This window comes from Halichoerus grypus, chromosome 2 (genome assembly GCF_964656455.1).
Source record: "Halichoerus grypus chromosome 2, mHalGry1.hap1.1, whole genome shotgun sequence".
In the NCBI taxonomy this organism is placed as follows: Eukaryota; Metazoa; Chordata; class Mammalia; order Carnivora; family Phocidae; genus Halichoerus; species Halichoerus grypus.
In genome coordinates this window covers 202,221,891-202,240,722 of record NC_135713.1, presented here as the reverse complement: position 1 = coordinate 202,240,722, position 18,832 = coordinate 202,221,891, and the positions used below count along the sequence as shown (strand labels likewise).

The 18,832-nt window shown below is 57.5% G+C and overlaps 1 protein-coding gene across 1 annotated transcript in view; it reads left to right on the top strand.

The window, feature by feature from the left end:
• The first annotated feature begins 1,445 nt into the window (after nt 1-1,445).
• The window catches only part of SDK2 (sidekick cell adhesion molecule 2), a 254,088-nt gene continuing 236,701 nt past the window's right edge, over nt 1,446-18,832 (top strand). The window contains exon 1 of the mRNA XM_036079046.2: nt 1,446-1,879. Coding sequence (XP_035934939.1) covers nt 1,816-1,879 — 64 coding nt within the window. The 5' untranslated portion in view covers nt 1,446-1,815. The remainder of the gene's footprint in view (nt 1,880-18,832) is intronic.

Genomic DNA, 18,832 nt, shown 5'->3' with positions numbered 1-18,832 from the left:
TTTGCGTTCTTCTACCCTTAGCAAACAGAGCTCAAAAGAAAAAAAAGAAGAAGAAGAAGAAGGAACAAAGAATGCATACGCCTTGGCACCAACTTCACTTTCTCAGCCATCTGTGAGTCCCAGGCCTCTCTTTTGTCTTGCTCTCGGCCCTGAGCGTTTCCAGACTCTTGAAAGCCTGACCTAGGAGGGGAAACTGGAATCAACCAGTTGACCGACCCCCTCTCCCCAACACACCCTCCACCCGTGCCACAGGAAGGGTGGTGGGGGTCCGGGCTGTGGGAGAGACTGGGAATCGGACGAGGCCTGCCAGAGAGGCGGGGGGGAGGCGGGGGGGGCGGGGGGGGTGCGCGGCGCGGGCTGGAAGGAAAAGCTGGCGGAGAGGGCGGAGGGGCCCGGTGCGCATCTCTCCCCCGCGCGGCGCGGGCCGGCACTGCTGCCCCCGGGCGGGTCCGGCGGCCGCGCTGCCCGGCCGTGCTTCTGCGGGGCTCGCTCCCGGGCCTGGCTCCGGACCGCCGCCGCCGCCCCCCTCCGCCCCCCTCCGCCCCCCGCCTCCCCGCGCGCAGGCTGTCTCCAGTCGCGGCCACGGGGTAGCGCTCGGCCCCCCTCTCCGCGTCTCCGCCTCCGCCGCGCTCGTCCCCGGCTCACGCGGCCCCCGCAGCTCCGGCTCGGCGCAGGCAGGAGCGGTTCTCTGGACGCCGAGCCCGGGAAGCGGAGGGCGGCGGGCTCGGCGAGCGGCGGCGGCTGCGGAGGCGGACGGCGGCGGCGCGGCCCAGGCGCCGGGGCGGGCGCGGCGGCCGCTGCTCCTCGGGCCCCGGGCGGCCGGCGAGCGCCGGGCGTCCGAGGAGGCGCCGCGCACCCGCAGCCGGGGCTGCCCGCCGGGCTCTCCGTGCGTCTCGCCGAGAGCTCCGGCCAGGGCGCGGCGGAGGGCAGCGCCGCCGGGCTCCATCCTCGGCCGGCAGGAGGCTCCGTGCCCGGGAGCCGGCGACAGCCCGGGGCCGCCGAGCCCAGCAGCCGTCCCCGCCGCCCCGCAGCCGGCACGGACATGGGCGCGCGAGGCTGCGCGCCGGGCCGCGGGACCCGCAAAGTTTGCTAGCCCGCTGGGCGCGGAGCCGAGGGCGCGCCCGGGCCCGGCGCCGCCGGGAGGCACCGAGCGTCCCCGGATTGGGCGCCAGGGCGGTGGAGCCGAGAGGGGCGGCTCGGCCCCGCCAGATGCCGCCTGCAAAGTTAGAGAGAAGAAAACTTCAGCTCCAGGGAGATTCGGCCCGCTATGCTAACCGCGCCCCCCGAAGCCCGCGCCCCTGAAAGAAGCCCCGCGCCCGAGTCTGCCGCCGCGCTCGCTTCCCGCCCGGCGCCGGGGGCCCGACGCCTGGAACGGCGGTGACTGCGTCCGCCCGGAGAACCCAACCAGGGGGCGGGGAGGGGGCGGGGGGCGGGCAACGTGGCCACGGGAGGAAGTTTCCTGAAGTTGCCGGTTTATTCCAGAGCCCGGCCCGCGACCCGGCGGGATCGCGGAGGCCGCCCCGCCAGGGAGAAGTCGGAGTTGGGGTGCTAGGGGAGGGAGGAGCCCCGAATCCGAGAGCGGGCTTTTCCTCTTTCTCTTTGCTCGCCCCTCGCCTTCCGGGCGCGCCGCCGGGATCGGACTTGGACAGCTGACGAGAAGGAAGGGTTGGGGTCGCTCGCGTTGCCCCTCCCGGGCATATACCGGCCCGGGCCGGAGCCGCGTGGACAGTCTCCCGGGACGAAGCCGCGGGGTCCCAGGACCACCCCTCCGGATTATAAAACAGTGCGGAGGACCCCCCCCCAAGGCTGGTCACCATGTGGGGGCTGCTGATGTGGACTCTGCTGGCCCTGCACCGGATCCGTGCGACCGGAGCCCAAGGTACGGAGGGCCACCCCCACGTGGGGTTGGGGAGGGGGCTGAAGGAGGGGGGGCTCGCTGGCCTCGCGGTGGCCTCCTGGACACCGGGCTTAGCCTGGGCAGAGCCCTCTCCAGGGAGTTTCAAGACCCTCTCCTCGAGTTCGGGGGGCTCTCTTTCGGGGGGTGGGGCCGTCTTTCTGAGACTTGTGGCTCCCTGAGGAGGGAAGGCGGGGGTCCGTGTTGGGAGGCGTCGTCCGGGGTGAGGTGAGGGGTAGCGACCCCCACCCGCCGTTCGGTGCCCGCCTCCCCGAGCTCCTCAGGCCGGGCTCCGGGTCCTCGCCCGGGGTCCGCGGGAAGGGCCAGGCCCTGCCGGGCAGGCGCTGGCCGCCCCGGGCCGAGGGAGTGGGGCGGGAGGGCGGCGGGCAGGAGCCCGAGTCGGGCCCGGGGAGCCGGGTTGGTCGCCCCGGGAGGGCAGTTGCTGGGCCTGGCCACGTACGGGAGCCCGCGCCTGGCCGCCTGGCCGCCGCCGGGGCTGGGGGTGCTCGGCGGAGAGGGGCCTCGAGCCCACGTCGCGCGTACAACCCCGGACCCTGCGCGGGTGGTGCGCAGGGAGGGTCTGAGGCGTCGCCCCTCCCGCCCCCGGACGCACGCAGCATCCTGCCTTTGCGCCCCCTCCCCACCGGCCGCTCCTGTCTGACCTGTAGCTGCCTGGAGCAGCCTCGCGGTGGAGAAGGGCTGCTTTGGGGGGGTGGGAGCGTTAGGAGGGATGAGGAGGCGTGATCCGCGCTGCCCCCCTCCAGAGGGCGGATGCCTAGACATCCCCCCCTCCCAGTCCTCGGGCAGGTCCCAGCGGGGAAGGGCGGCTGCACCCGGCGCTTCCTTGCCTTTGGGGTTCGCAGATCCAGACAGTGGTGCGAGCGGTGTCCGAGCGGCGCCTGCTGGGGGCGGAGGGAGACGAAGCCTGGACCGAGCTTCAGGACTCGAGGGGCTTGGCCTCCCCCTTCCAGGCTCGGGAGCATGCCTGGACCCACGGGGCGGGGAGGAGGGGGGCTCCGGAATGCGGAGGCTGCATCTCGAACCCGCCCCACCCCAGCTCTGGGGTCTCGGAGCAGCGGGGGTGAAGGGACCCCACTGCGCCCAGCGTCAGGCAGTCCAGAGAGCCAAGATCAAAGGGATGAGAATAATCCAGCTCTCACTCACAGGGTTGAGGGGGGGATTTTACAAGGCAATTTACGTTAAAGCACTTAGAAATTTTGTAAGGGGTCCTGTAAACGTAAGGTAATAAAAGTTATTATTAGTTTTAGGATCATCATAAAATCTTCCAGCAGGCGTGAACCTTAGAGGTCGGCTTACTCTAGCAACCATTTAACAGATAGGAAAACTGAGGTCCAGAGGCATTAAATGACTTGCCCAAGGCCGCTGGGTGATCTGGCGGCAGAGTCAGGGACCAGGTGAATTCTGGGCCCTTGTCTCCCTTGGAACCAGGACCATCCGCAGCTGGAGTGGGTTTACTAGGGGCGGGCCCTTCTTCTGAGGGTTCTGAGAGGACCTTGAGGCTGACAGAATAGGCACGGGGTGTAGCCTGCCCTGGGGCACCTCACAGATTTGCTCTGAGGTGCCTGTGGGGCTACTAGCTGAAAGCCAGGAGACAAGGAGGGCTCTGGGGCTATCAGCCCGTGTCTGGAGGCATCTGACTTAATTACTCTTTGGATTCTGGTGTGATTTCCCCCCGGGGCAGGTGGCTCACTAGTTCTTGCCCGTGCAGGCCCAGGCCCAGAAGGAGTCCCCGGGGCATGGGAAGGTCCTTCTTTCTGGGTCATCAAGCCTCTTCCATGTCCCAGCCAACACTGTCCCATCCACCTGAGGCCAAGACCGACCAGTCCAGCTGAAGTTAAGGTCTGGCCACCTCCTGTCTCTGTCCTCTTGCTGGAGGGGCTCACCCTGTCGTCATCGCTGAAGGTCTCTGATTGATTCCCTCCCTCTCTGGTTCTCATGTTTGCTGCCTTTCAGAGTGAGGCTGCCCAGGTCCCCTGCTGCTCAGTTTGTGTTCTCTGGCTCCGAGAGTGTTTTCCAGCGGCCATGGGTACTCTCCGTTTGTCTCCTGGCGGCAAACCATGCAGGGGATGGTGGGAACTTGGTCTCGCTTGGACATGGGGGCAGTGCTGGTTGTATGTAGGGGGCCGGGGGGTGGGGCAGGGACAGGCCACAGGGGGCTCGGGGGGTCCTTTCCTGTCTGCTTTGGGGTTAGAGGGTGGAGTTTCTCCTTAGCGTCTGAGTCTGAGGCCACGCTCTTCACCCTTGGGGGTAGTTGAAGCCCCTGACACTGTTTGTCCCTTCTGAGTCCATGAGCCCCGTTCTCCAGTCAGGACACAGAGTGAGGGAACAGGCGGCGTTCCTCCCTGGCACAGACCTCACCTTGGCCACCGCTGGATTTTGTCTAGGGTTTGGCGAGTGTTTTCAGCTCCCGGACCCGGCAACATCACCTGCTTATACTGAAAGCCACCGTTGGACCATTTCCCCCGAAATTCACATGCATTTCCTAAACTAAGTGCAGCGATGTTGTAGAAAAGGGCAATTCCAGGTATTTGGGGGAGCCCTCAGCAAGTGCCTGGCACTTAGAAAGTGCTTAATAAAGGGTAAATGTTTTTACGATGACGGTGATGATTGTTTTTACACCATAAGCCGGAGGACCGTGAGGAATAGCCCTGGCCACCCACCAAAAAGGCCTTGCATGCCTTTTCCTCATCCAAGACGCTTCCTTTACTTCCTACTTCTTCCGAGGCTACATTGCTCTGTCTGCCATGGCCCTCCCGGGGTGTTGGGCTCCACTCCCAGGTACTCCGCCTGGAAATGTCTGGGTGAGCCTGGATGTCTGCAGTTTAGCCAGCTTCTCGAAAGATTTTTCAGGTGCCACGAAAATTAATTGCTGGTGGACATCCCAAGGAGGCCCAGGGGCTGGAAGGAGGGCAGTAGCAGCCCAGCCAGCTGGTCCAGAAGGTTCTTTCGAGAGAACAGTGCCTGGGGGGAGGGACAGAAGGGAGTGTGAGTGGAGTAGAACAGGCAGTGTTGAGAAGCCCAGCTTTGGAGGCTCCTGAAGGCTCCAAAGGGAGAAAGTTTAGTGCTGGGAGCTAATCACAATAAAAGCCAAACAGCACGCGAGGGAGCGGGATGAAAGTTTAATTACATGGTGTGGCTAAGCTGTAATTATTAATTACTGACAGCAAAAAATAACTTATTGATCAGGGCCTCTTGCTAATTACCACAAGGCCGAGTGTCGTTCTTGCCTGGGGCTTAGCGGGTACGTGTCAAAGCCCCACACAAGAGGGGGCCAGGGGGCATCCCTGCTCCCTTCCTGGCTCTTCGCCCTGCACCCCTCTCTCCCTCACCCTGTGCACCCCTTAGCTTCACCTGGGGAGTCTGGAACATTCTGGCTGTGGCCAGATGGGTGACACAGTTTGCTGTTTCTCCTGTCTATGGGATATGGCCCCTGCATGGGAAGAGAAAACTCAGGACCCCTACCCAGAGGCCCAATCACGCTGGCAGCCTGACACCTGCCTCAGAAACCCTCCCTCTCATGCATTTGTTCGGCAAATAGTTATCGACCGCTCCCTCCCTTGTGTCCTCTACTGGAAGGCCAGAGTAGGGGCCAGGAACCTTGTTCCATCAGGGAAGGGCGGCTGGGAAAGAGGCCAAATCCTTTACAGCAGTTCTCTATTTAAACAGTGCCTGAACGGCCGACTTTAAAATGATGTGTTAAACTGCATATTGGTATGCATTTGACTTTGTACCATAGGACGCAGTCGGGCTGTAAGTTAAACAGTAAGGGAATGAACTTGTTTTCTGTCCTGAAGACTAGAATGAATCAGTGCCTCGGACTTGAAAGAAACACGAAAAGTCATCTAGTGTTGTCCTCTGCCCATAAACCTGGGACAAGTGGCCATCCGGTGTCTGCTTGTATACCCTTGGTGATGGAGGACTCACTACCTTACAAAACAAGCTGGTTGTTAGTCTCCCGGTGGCTGATTATCCTGGGATTTGGCTGCGGTTCAAGAAGCCCTCTGATTGGCTGGACCACCTCCTCCCCAATCCTTCTGCCTCCCTGCCCCTCGGGGAGTCAGGAGCCTGAGCTGGAATTGATGTTGGCTGTTACGGTGCTGCCTGTGGGATTTCCACCCCGGCACCCCTTGGAGCACACTGCCACAGAGGGCCCTGGAGCTGCCTAAAACGGTGGGAATTAGTCATCATAATTCGGGGCCTTGGGATGCCAATAGCAACAAATGGGCCAGAGCGACTGCCGGCAGCAGCCCCACTGCCTGTAATGGAAAAGAAAACAAGCCGGTTGCTGAGGCATCTCGGTTGCTCCTCGTGGCCGCCCCCTCTGCTGTCCGCACGCTGGGCAGAAGGCAGGGCCAGTGTCCAGCAAGGGGCCATCCGGGGCTGCTCTAGGTCCTTGCAGGGGGAGAGGGGCGCTGCATAGCTGGTCTCATCAGACTCCCCAGCTGGGTGTCTGGTCCAGAAAGCCCCACTCTGAGCCCTGGGAGCCCTGCGGGGGCCCCTCTCCTGCAGGTATCGGCAGGGACTTGGTGGGGGGGGGGCTCCTGGCCCCTGCCTCCACCACCGAGTGACCCTGAGCTGAGACTCCTCTCATCTGTGGAATGTGGAGATGGTTAAAAATCACTATATCTACCTTGTAGGGTGGTTTTTTGTGGGGTTTTTTTGGATGTTAAATGAGATGATCCTAAATCACTTTAAACTCCTCTCAATAACTGTTAAGTGCTTATAATGCATTGGCCACAAGGCTGGGAGGATGTCTTAACCCACACCTCCTGGCTCCCCCCTCCTCCAACATCTCCACCCACTCTGTCCACTGCTCTGACCACCTCCTTGTTCCCAGAACTGCCCAGTCGCTCTCTGGCCTCCCACCTGGCACCTGCCATCCCTGTGGCCACGCCCAGTCCTCCCAGATGTCTGCAAGGCCCACTTCTTGTTTCCTTCAGGATTTTCTCCTAATGTCCCTAATCCATCCCTAAGCCTGTGAAAACATGGCATCTCCAGTCACGAAACAGCCCCCCCCCCCCCCGCACTTTACCTTCTCTGTGGCACTCAGCTTCACCTGACATTTATTGACTTGTTTATTTGTTTACCGTTGGTCTCTCTCATGGGGCCAGGGGCTTTATTCACTGCGTATCCCCAGTCGCAAGGGCAGCGCCTAGCATGGAGAAGGAGCTCGAGGAATGGGAAAGAAGGAATGAAGAATTAGTGAATGAACACTTAGCTAAGGAATAAAGCCCTTTGTCTTCCGGCCTCTCCCTCCTCCTCCAGCTTTCTCTCGGACCAGTTACCCACTCTCATGGCTCCTCTACATCAGATAAGCCCCGTGCCATGGGGCCCTCACTACACTGAGCCAAGCACCCCGAGGATGGGAGCCCTGGCCTGCAGAGATCCCAGCCTAGGCTTACTTAGAATGGGGTCGTGTTGTTCTTGAGCCCGGAGCCCCACCTGCTCTGACTCACCTTCACTCCCCTGCCTCTGGTCCTACAGGTGAAGTTGCTTCCGGCCGTCTGGCCTCTGGCTAGGGTGACCCTTGGGTCCTTATTGAATCCCTTCTAGCTGCACTGAACCTTTATGAAATTGGGAGGACAGGTAGGGGGGTTTGGGGAGTAACGCCCACACGTGCGTGGAGGCCTCACTTGATATGCATAAGAGAGGGAGGAAGACTTCCACCAGCAATTAAATGTTGTGGCCTTGATCACTTCCCCTTGCAACCCATTGGCCAGAACCGAACACATGGTCCCACCCCGTGGCAAGGGGGCTGGGAGGCGTAGGCTTCTGTGTGCTGGAAAATAGACCGGCATCTCGAGGCACACCGGTGATGTCCAGCATTCCTTCCTAACCGCGGAGATGACTCTGCGGTCTCTCCAGAAGGGCATTTCTTTTTTTTTTTTTTTTTTTTTTTTTATTTGAGAGAGAGAGAATGAGAGAGAGCAAGCACATGAGAGGGGGGAGGGTCAGAGGGAGAAGCAGACTCCCCGCCGAGCAGGGAGCCCGATGCGGGACTCGATCCCGGGACTCCAGGATCATGACCTGAGCCGAAGGCAGTCGCTTAACCAACTGAGCCACCCAGGCGCCCTCCAGAAGGGCATTTCATACAGAGAATTACTTTACCCGGACGGGGCCATCCCTAAAGCATTCCCAAGTTAGCCCCAGCTCGGGGCTGCTACTTCCCTGCTTTCTGGGGCTTTTCCTTAAGCTGTCGAGTAGCATCCAGTATCTCGGTCGGTGCCTTGGAATTGGGGTGGCCCAGGTTCAAGCTCTGTCACTCTGTGCTGCCCTGGGCCACTTTGGGTTCAGTCACTAACATTCCCAATGCCCCTTGTCCGTCATGCAGGGGAAGAGCCTGGCGGGGAGTGCAGGGAAGGAGCAGGCAGAGAGCACTCGCATGGAGCCTGGCCTGTCGCAGGCACTCAGCAAGCTAATGTGACCGGCTGGGCCTCTGTGTTGGCCCCTCCGAATGGTCTCAGGATAGGATCTCCGGTTGCACAGAGTTTTCAGGTCCCCCCTCCTTCCCCCCTGTATCTTTATAATCCACCCGCGTCTTTTTCCACTTCTCTTTGTTTCTTCCCCAGTTTTGAATGATCTGGTCTTTCCTCCCCATCCTAGGGTCACCAGAGAGGAGGCACTCACATTTGGTGTGCAGTTCTATGTGTCAGACTATGTTAGGTGCACTGTAACTGTCCCCTGCCTCTGCCTTCCCTCGATTCCAACATGCGGGTAAACTGAGACTCACAGAGACTACCTGCCCAAGGCTTATAGCTAGGAAGTCAGGATTTGAACCTAGGGCTCCATGACCCCAGTGCCTGTCATCTTCCCACTCGCTCCGGCTGCTGTGGCCTCTGTGGCCTCCCTCACTGGTACCTTCCCTGAGAGAAACGACTGTTTGCTGATGAGATGCCCATTCTGTTGGGCTGTCGGAAGACCAGGGCGGCCTGGGGATGTGGTAGAGCTTGAAAATAGCCCTCAGAACTCCTCCTCCCCTTCCTCCTCCTGATCCCCCTGGCTCTTGCCTCCACCCTGGCCATGTCCTCACTGGGCCTCGAGTTGGCAGAATATGAGGGGTCAGGATGGGAACCTGGTCCTTCTCTGTGCTTCTCTTCCTTCCCCCATCACCCCCGGCCCCTCCCTGGGGAGTGGGACAGCCCTGAGGAGCCTGAAACATGGATGACTCTCTGGGTTCAAATCCTACTTGTCATTTACTGTCCGGATGACCTTGGGTGAGTTAGTTACATAGCCTGTCTGTGCCTCACTTTCTTCATTTGCAGAGTGGGGAGAACAGGAATCCTTACCTTGTGGGGTCGTGACGGAGTTTAATAAGATCTGCTACATGCTCAGTATTCAGTGTATAGTGAACACTGAGGAAGTGCTTGTCATTGTCATTATTATCACCATCTCGGCCTTGGGGACGCAGAGTCAGCTTTGGGCCTGTGATTTGACACGTGCCCTGCCCCCAAATGCCTCTGCTGTCTTTAACTCTCACAGACCTGCCAGGGGCATCAAAACGTATGCTTTTAGGGGTTTATTTATTCGGTTAAGAAGTTTTGTGGCTTCAACTTAAAATGCAAATACACCACGGAGAACCCACATGTTAGCTGTTCTTAGCTGTTCAGGCCTTAAGGTGAATGTTTTTATTGGCTCCTTTCATAAAACCTCAAAGTTCTGTGTGTAGCTTTCACAGACACCTGATTTTGCTTCTCTTCCCAATCTTCGAAGGGGTTTGGTCAGAAAGCATTCACATTATTAACATTGTTCACATTGAAGTTCAGAAACATTCACTTGCCAAGGTCACTGGATGTGTAAGAAAGGGGCAATGAATGTGGGTTACCTGCTTCCTAGGCTGCTACCTTTGGTCTGGTCCAGAGCAGCTCACCATACTACTTGGTTGGACCACAAACTGGACCACAGCTTTGGGGGGGGGGAAGGGGTAGGGCACAGGGCTCAGCTTGCAGTGGCCTCTCCTCTCTGTGAAGGAAGTCAGACCCCTCCTGGGTACCCCATCTGCTCTAACACAGGGTCTTAGGGATAGGGTCTAAATGCTGAGACCTGTAAGGTCAGCCCCTACGGATAGGCCCTTGCTTCCGTGGCTTTGCCACTGCTGTGTTATTTGCGCCAAGCCCCCCACAGTCTGGCCCTACACACGGCCCCAATCTCCCCTCCCCCACAGCCCTCCACATGCTCAGCTGCCCTCACCACCCCGAATCCCTCAGCACCCTGCCCCTCTCTCCCCCGCTCTGCACCCCTTGTTCTCCCCCAAGGTCTGACGGCTAGAACACATCCTCCCAAATACCTCTGAGCTCTCAGGATGCCGACAGTCTAGATGTCTCATTTGGTACTTTGGCCTTGTTGGTTCTGAATTCTCTTTTCATGTGTGTGTGTGTGTGTGACTGATTTCTTTAATTATAAACTCCTTAAATTTAGATAATAACCTTCATCAGCAAGGGTAGAGGCATTAGACATAAATTATTGTTCCCAATTAATGAACTTAACCCTTTGAAGAAGGGCGCAGGGGGTAATCGTAACATCAGGGGGAAGGTAACAGGCGTGATGCTGTGCGGGCCTTAGGAACCGAGACCGATTCTCACTGGGTCCCTTTGGGCCTCCCTGTCCTCACTGGGAAACATGGTGCCATAAACACAGGGTGTCCCAGCTGTAGAGTGATGGACTTCAGTGGTAGAGGAGGATGGGCACGAACCCTGGGGGAGCTGGCCATGAGCCCGACGCGCCCGCTAGCCGCGTGACCTTTTCTTCCTTTATGTGTTCTGTTTTAAATATATGAAAATTTGCATTCCATTCCATAGTCTGTCTGAATTCTATTTTAACACACAAAGGGTATTTTAAAGCCAGTTGATGCTGCTGGGAGAGGTGGTATATCTGCCCCATGGCTTCCTGGACCCCCTGGGATCTATGTCAAAACTTGGTTTTGAAAAACTTGAATGAGATGTTCTCTTGGGTCACATCATGTGTTAGATTCCAAGATGCTTTACGTATTTCAACCGTTTATGTTTAAACTTTTGTATAATGTTTTCTAGACATACGTACCTCCTAAAGTAATTGTGCCCCAAACATAATTGAACCTGGGCCACCAGAACCACCCGCCGTGAGTGGTCTGTGGCTACACCTTCAAGGGTATGGGTGGGAGTGTAAGGCCGTCAGCCCCTCCCTCGGTGACCCTGTTGCTTGGGTGGTCAGAGTTTTCGGGGGCCTGTCTCCTGGCCTCTCCCTGGACTGTCCCCCCACTGCCCCCCCTTTTTGTTGCCAGCCACCCCAGCCCATGAGCAGCATTGTGGGGCAGGGCACTGACTGAATGTTCCCCCTTGAGATCTCTCTTGAGGCTCTTGGGCTTCTGGAAGCTGAAAGCATCCATGCACTCCGAGGCTCCGTTGGGCGGCCCACCGTCCCCATCGCCGTTCACATTTCCCGCTGCCCTGGCTCAGGCACTCAACACCTAGAATGGGGGAAGTGTTACTACCCTGAGACCATGCCCAGCACTCAGGCCTTCTTGCTCAGTCATCCTCAAAGTCTCCTCCCCCCTGGGCAGCATGCATTTGGCTTCACACAGCTCTGGCTGGATCGGCCCAGTGGCCCTTGACCTTCCCACTCGGAGCCCCTTCTCCCTGGCCTGGCAGAGCCAATGGAGGCAGGGGGCGGGTTGGGGGCTGGCTGTTGTGAGGCCTGGAGCTGCCAGGGAGGGTCGAGGGGAGTTCCTCATTAGCTCTGCTCCAAGCTCATTACAGGGCTGAGCATCACTGGGTGAAAAATGGCTGTCATCGGGGCAGTAATAAATACACTGCTGTCAGTGTTGATCTGATTGCACTAATGAACAGACATCAGCCAGGGCGAGGCGAGGGGAGATGCTTCTGGCTGTGACTCTGGGTGGCTGGAGAGCTCTGCCCACTGCTTGCTGTCCCTGGCTGCAGGAAGACAGAGCCTGGGCATGAGTGGGAAGAAGAGAGGTGTTGGCATTTAACCCTTTCTCCGAAGGCTTTGGTGGGTGATGAACCTAGAAGGTGCTGGAAGCCTCCAGGCAAAGGACCATTGTTCGGCCCCAGGGAGTGAGGTGGGTGTGATAAGGGCCCCGGCCTCAGCCTGGGCCTGGGGAAGAGGCAAGCAGGGCCAGTCGGGTGGACCTCTGTGCTTTTGATGGCTCAGCCTCCCTTGGAGCCCGGGTTGAGAGCACCCGCAGGAAGGCGTGGGGAGAAACACAAGGCCCATTGTCAGCGCGCCTCGCCCGCCACCTCGCCTGGAATGTTAGGACTTATTGTCTGTCCAGGAACTTGGAATGTCCAGCCCCAGGGTGCAGGGAGCAGGCCCCCAACTCCAGCTACTCTAGCACCTCTGCTGGGGAAGAGCTCAGGGAGGCCCGGCTCCTCTGAACCCAGGCTCAGTGTCAGAGCTGAAGCAAAGACGTGCCTCTGTGATACGGACACACACATGGGGGAAGGCGGTGGCCCCGTTTAGGGCCAGGCCTCGGGGCACCTGAGGATTGAGGGAAGGCCAAATGCATGAGGGGCGCCCTTGCGGTTGGGGCCCCAGGAGCACCTTCTTGGAGCTCAGGTGTAGCCTGCCTCGCGATGGAGGTGAGAGGGTGGTCCAGAGCAGTGGGGCTCACACTGGAGCCTGCATTCAGTCCCCTGGAGGGCTTGCCAGAATGCAGATTCCTGGGCGGCACCCCAGAGCTTCTGATGGGGCAGGTCTGGGGTGGGGCCAGGAGTCCAGGGGCCACACTTTGAGGAGGTCTAGCCTAGAGGTTGGAGGAGAAGTCGGGGTGCTTTGGTGGTGACTGTGCTGAGCCACTTCTGCTCTGGTGGGCTCTGCCTGCTGCTAGAGAACCGTGGGCAGCCCCCTGCTCGGCCTCGCACACGAGAGGGGTGCGACCACCGCTCCTTCCTTTCTTCCTTCCTCACCACCAGAAGCTGCTCTCAGCGTCCTTCCTTAAAAGAAAACAGCAACAAAAAGCCAGCCCAGGGGCCTCCTTCCTGGGAGAGGAAGGGCGGGCAGTGAACTTATCAGTGGCTGAAGCAGCTTTTTCTGGAAGCTCCAAAGTAACCCTACTCTGTGGGTAACAGAAGCCTCGAGCCTCAATTTGCTCATCGAGCATTTTCTAAGCACCCGCTGTGCGCCAGGCACAGTGCCTGGGATCCAGCGAAGGCCACGGCAGGTCCCTGCTCTCAGACTATTCACGGTCAAGGGAGGCATCACGCCTGTGGCTGCTATTATGGGACAGTGTGGAAGGCGCTAAGTGCAGGTGCGACCAGGTGATCTGGGGCCCAGCGGGGTGACCCGAGAATGCTGCCCCAGAGGAGGTGACCTTGAAGCCTAGGTCTTGCAGGGTGGGAGGAGCCCCCATCTTCCTTGGGGGACCCCAGGGGCTTTGTTTTTGTTTTGACATCATAAACTGCACAGACATAAAAAGTATATAACTGGATCATTTTGACACTGTATGACTTGTAAAGTCACCACCAAAATCAAGATAACAGATGCATCATCACCCAAAGTTTTCTTGTGCTCTTAGCAATCCCTCTATGCCCGGTAGAGATCTTTCTTTCCCCCAAATGTGTATCTAATTGTTTGAGGGTCATTTTTTGAGAACTTTCCATTCAGCACCGAGTTATCCCTGCATCTTTGTTGAAAATCAGTCACCCATAGACCTGCAAATCTATTTCTGGACACTGTATTCTGGTTTATTTCTGTTTATCTTTATACCGATAGTACGCTATCGTGCTTACTATTGCTTTAGGATAAGTCTTGAAACCTGGAAGTGTCCATTCTCTGACTTTGTTCTTTCTCAGAATTGTTTTGGTTATTCTAGATCCTGGACGGTTCCATATGAATTTTTGAATCAGCTTATCTGTCATTAGAATCAGTTTGTATTTCCCTATGCTTTTTAGAATCGTATTTTTTTTTTTCCCAAAAAACCCACTGGGATTTCTGATGGGGATCGCATTGATGAAATAGACCAGCGTGAAGAGTGTTGACTCCCTGACCATGTGAGTCTCCTGGCCTGTGAACATGGGATTTTCACTCTGTTCTGTAGCACTTTGGTGTCTCTCAGCAACGTTTTGTGGATTTCAGAGTACAGGTTTTGTACATTGTTCGTCAGATTTCTCCTTAAGTATTTCCTGGTTTTGATGTGATTGTAAATGTTATTTTTTATTATAAACTCACAGTTGTCTCCAGGATAGAGAAAGGCAGTTGATTTGGACGTGGTGATCTTGCACTCTGTGACTTGGTCCGACTGAAGGATTAGTTCTAGGAACTTTTTTGTAGACTCCATTGGATTTTCTACATAGATAACTGGGTTTTCTCTGAATGCAGACCGTTTAACTTCTTGTCCAGCCTGGATCCCTTCTTTTCTCTTCTTCTTCTTCTTGACCCGGTGCACTGACCAGAGCCTCCATTTTCATCCTTTTCTGTTGCTAAGCCGGCTCACGGGCAGCAGGTGCAACCGTAGTGGTTGCTGACCACTGAGGTCGAGCTGTGCTCGGCCACATTCTTCAGTGGCCTCCTCCCACGTGGCCCCAGCCCCGAGGGTGCTTCCACTCAAGGGCACACGCACTTTTTGGCATCGTCCGTCTTGCAGAAGTTGTGGAAGCTCCAGCAGGGGAGCAGCAGACAAAAGCACAGTGACTCTCCCACCTGTTCACATCGGGGATGAGCGCATGCATTTGGGGTTTGTGGTCTTCCTCCCCATACGCCTCCTCAGCCCTTGGTCCTGGAGCTCCCTAAGGGGCAGTTGGTGAGCTACAACCGTAGGGGAACTCAGAGAACCACTAAGATCAGATTATAAAGGGCTCCTCATTTTTTGTAGAGGAGGACATGGGGCCAAGAGAGCCAAGTGAGGTGTCCCAAGCCACAGAGCTTGGGAGCTCGGGATTTCACACCCCCTTCGCAGGCTCCATCCTGCTGCATTTGGTGGCCCTTTGGTTTTCACCTGAGCTAAGAGCAAGCCAATGACAGGGCTGTGATTTCTCCGACCCTGCTTTCTCAGCTCCATTGGAGACATGGGGATGGGCACATCAGCTGGATTGGCAGCTGAGAGGACTGCTGTGCCTTGAGCCAGAGGAACAAGCAGCTGGGGTGCTGGGAGTCAGCCACGGAGTGGCCAGGGCCTTTGCTGGGGAAGGGAGGGTGGGCCAAGAGTCAGCCCCTGGGCTGTGGATTTGGAAGAGGGGCCATCTGCTCACCTTTCCTCTATGTGTCCCAGGGTCGCTCCGGAGTGTGGGTGTTTGAATAGCCCTTTGCAGGGTTGGGACCCCGGGAGGCAGTACGGATGGCCACCGCCAGGCCCCTCCCTCTCCTTTCCTTACAGGGGCAGCCGATCGCTGGTTTAGGCACCAAGCTCCCAGGCCCACCCCCAAGAGGTTCGACTTAGGCTCCCCTCTGCTACCCCACCTTCTAGCCCCAGACACTTGGGGTCATGAGTGCGGTGGGGGGAGCTTGCCCCCTAACTCTGGACAATTAGCTTTTGTGTAATAAGAGCTCCCAGGGACCGAGCCTTTTTCTGGAGCCAGACGTCCTTCTAAATGCTTTACATGGATTATCTGGCCCTCTCAACAACCCTGTGAGGAAGTATACTTTCCCCGTCATATGGATTAGGAAACAAGCCCAGAGAGTACAAGCAGCTTGCCCGGAGTTGTATAGCTTATCAGTGGTGGACTCAGGAACAGGCCTAGACCCAGAGCCTACGTTCTCAACCACCGCGCCATGCTGGGAGGCCGAGGCCCTGTCTGAGAGCCTTCTCTCTGTCTGCTGCTTCCCCTCTAACTGGGGATGAACAGAACAGCTTGGCCCCCTTTCCACGGCGGGCCCCTAATTTGGCCTGGATTGGGCCCCTTTCGGCTAAATGAATTTGGCCAAATTACTTAACTTTTCTGAGCCTCGTTTTCCTCTTCTGTTAAGTGTGGACTTAATACAAACAAAACTCCCTCACACTCACTGGGCTGTTGGGAGGATCTTCTGAGATAGTACGTGGGAGCAGACCTGACACAGAGCCTGGCGGTTGGAGGATTACTGTGTGAGTCACAGGGGCTCCTGCAGGGTCCCTGTCTCCCCCTCCCCACCCTGGCCACCACTGCCACGTGCCTGCCCCGTGGGCCAAAGACTATGCCAGCCTGTCACAGCTCTGCCCATGCCTTTGCGTTCATCCCCCTGCAACATCCTCCCCGGGGAGCCCAGGTGCTTGCCCCATCCAGCAGCTGGAGATCTCCAGGCCTTTTCCCACAGAACAGGGTGCTCAAGAGCACCCCAGAACTCCACTCACATGGAGGGAGGTGTGGCTAGAAGAGATGCAGTCCTTCCTATGTGTATGCTCATTGTCCTCATTGTCCCATGTTTGATTGACCTTAAGACATCAATTACGAGACACATCATTATTTTATGCGCTATTAAGAAAGAAAAAATACTGCCATTTAATCTGCAATAAAATACGTTCTGATTCCAGAGATGTAAAAGTGCATTTGGAATCCGGAGAGTGGCTAATAGCACCGTTTATATAGCGCTCAGCCCTTGCCAGGCCCCGTTCGGAGGGTCCTGTGTTTATGAACGCATTTGTTTAACCCCCACAAGTTTGGATTCGACCATCCCCTCTGCCACAAAACAGGCTGGTGGAGTTGATTCAGAAAACGCCCACATGTCACAGACATTCCCTGGAGATCCCCAGTCCCTGGCCAGTGCTGACTCTTGTCCGTTGGGCCCAGGAAGGGCAAGTCAGAGAAAGGCTGAGGGGTTAAGGGGCCTCCCTGAACACTGCCCTTCTGTCCCCAGTCCCGGGACCACCGCAGAGCAGCCTCTGGGGCTTAGGCTTAGACCCCTGGGTGTGCCCCCAGCGCTCCCCAGCACTCTCCCCTCCCCCATCCCTGTCTTCCTGGAATGTGCCGGGCCTAAGGAAGCCTCCCTGCCTGTCCTGCCCCAGGCCCCACATTCCTTCCTCAGCTATGCCTGATGCCAACACCTGTCTCCGGGGGGACAGTGGCCCCAGAGGAATGAATGTCTGGCGTTGGTTCCTCACCAGGCCTCCCCTCTGAGCTGGGACTTCCGGGCCAGGCCAGAGCTTCTGAATCAACTCTGCTTGGCTCTTCTCTTCTTTGGCCAACCCTGAAAAGCCAAGACAAGGGCTTGCCTCTAATTACTTGGAGACCCTGCGACAGGCTGGCAGAGCGGAGCACCCTGCATCCGCCCAGCCCTCAGGGTTTGGGTGCTGTTGGTGGTGGTTGCCTTGGAGAGGCCAAGGCCCTAAAGACAGCTGGCCTCTCTCCTCCCTCTCCTGTCCCCAGCGCCGGCCAACCCGTTCATCTGTCACCACAGACAGGGAGGACATGGAAGCTATTCTAGGCCCCCCTCAGGCACCGTTCTGGGCTGTTACTTTCTTGGCCCTCAGAAGGTCCTGCCTCTCCGGAAGTCTCTGTGTGCCCCAGGCCTTCGGGCCCCGGCCTGCCGTGCCACACGGAGCTCCGTCTCACTCCTCACTGCCCAGTTACCACGCCATAGAGAGCCCGGGCACGATCTCTAACCCACTGGCGGGATGGGTGACATAATTTGTGGTGCCCAGTGAGAAATGAAAATGGGGGTCACTTGTTAACACATTAAAAATTCCAAGATGGTGACAGCAGAGTGTCAAACAAGGGACGGGGGGAGGGGAGGTGGTATAGACCCTCTAAACATGGGTCACTCACCCAGGAGGCCGGCTCTGCCCGCTGGTGAGACCCCTCCTTCTCCTGGCCTCGGTTTCCCGGTCTGTAACAGCAGAGTCCAGCCACCTAGGATCCTTTTTCCCTCCTGCTGTCTTCCCTGGGCCCCCACTACCTCTCCTTGGGCCAAAAAGGCCAGGGCTCCCTTGTCTCAGGCCCTGGGGGTAAGACAGGGTGAGGCAGAATGGTGAGCAAGCGCAGAAAGTTCCTCTGTGAAGTTCGCCAACTTTGGGAGATTGTCTCCATCATCGTGGGCAGGCAGGGCAGAGAGAATGGAGGGGAGGGCTCTGGAACTCAGCCCGGTATCTCAGGGGCCTGCTTGTCTGGTCCTGCCTGGTATGTACTGTTCTTGCTGCTTCTATCTCCTCATCCCAGAGAAGTCATGTACAAAATCCCACGGTCTTCAGAGCCGGAGCACACGTTGGCTAGAATCCTGGCCCTGCTGCTTGTGAGCCGTAGGACCTCAGTAAGCTACCAAAGCTCTCCCAGCCTCAGTTCCCCATCTGTAAAATGGGGCAGTCATATGTATTGCCCAGAAGACGTCAATCCCCCAAGTCCACTTTCCTCCTTCCCTGTCGACTCTTTGAGGGAGATCAGGAAAATCCTTCTGCAACACTGGATAGGTGCTCCTTCCTCAGTCGGCGGTGGCCTGGATCACCTGGCACATAGTAGGTGCTCAGTAAACACTGGTGACTGTTAACAGCATTAGCACCACCACCGCTGTTGGGATTGTGTCTTCCCAGAGTAAAGCCAGGTTCATTCGGGGCTTTTGGATGCAGCTCTGCTTTGAGGGGACCTTCCACCACTTGGAGTTGGTTAGAAATGCAGAATCTCAGGCCCTGCCTCAGAGCCGACGGATCAGAATCCCCTGGTAAGATCCCCTGGTAACGTGTACACATGTTAAAGTTTGGGACGCACTGGTGCTCCTTTGCAGCCGATGCTGTCTCAGGTCAATCTTAAGAGGACAGAGGTCCTCCCAAAATACGTGCTGTGGGTTCCATCCGCTTTCATGGCATGTGTGTGGAGAAGTTGCTGGTTGCCTGAAGCTGGTCACATTGGAATCCCCATTCTCCCCGCTCAGAGGGCAGACGTCCTCCCAGCCCCCAGCGGCAGACAGGCCTGGGGAGGATCTGGGGCCTGAGCTGGCCCACCCAGCCCTCCTCCTGGAGGGAAAACCCAGAGGCCTGACTTCGTGAATGGTCCGTCTGTTCAGGAAGGAGAGCATGGAATCACC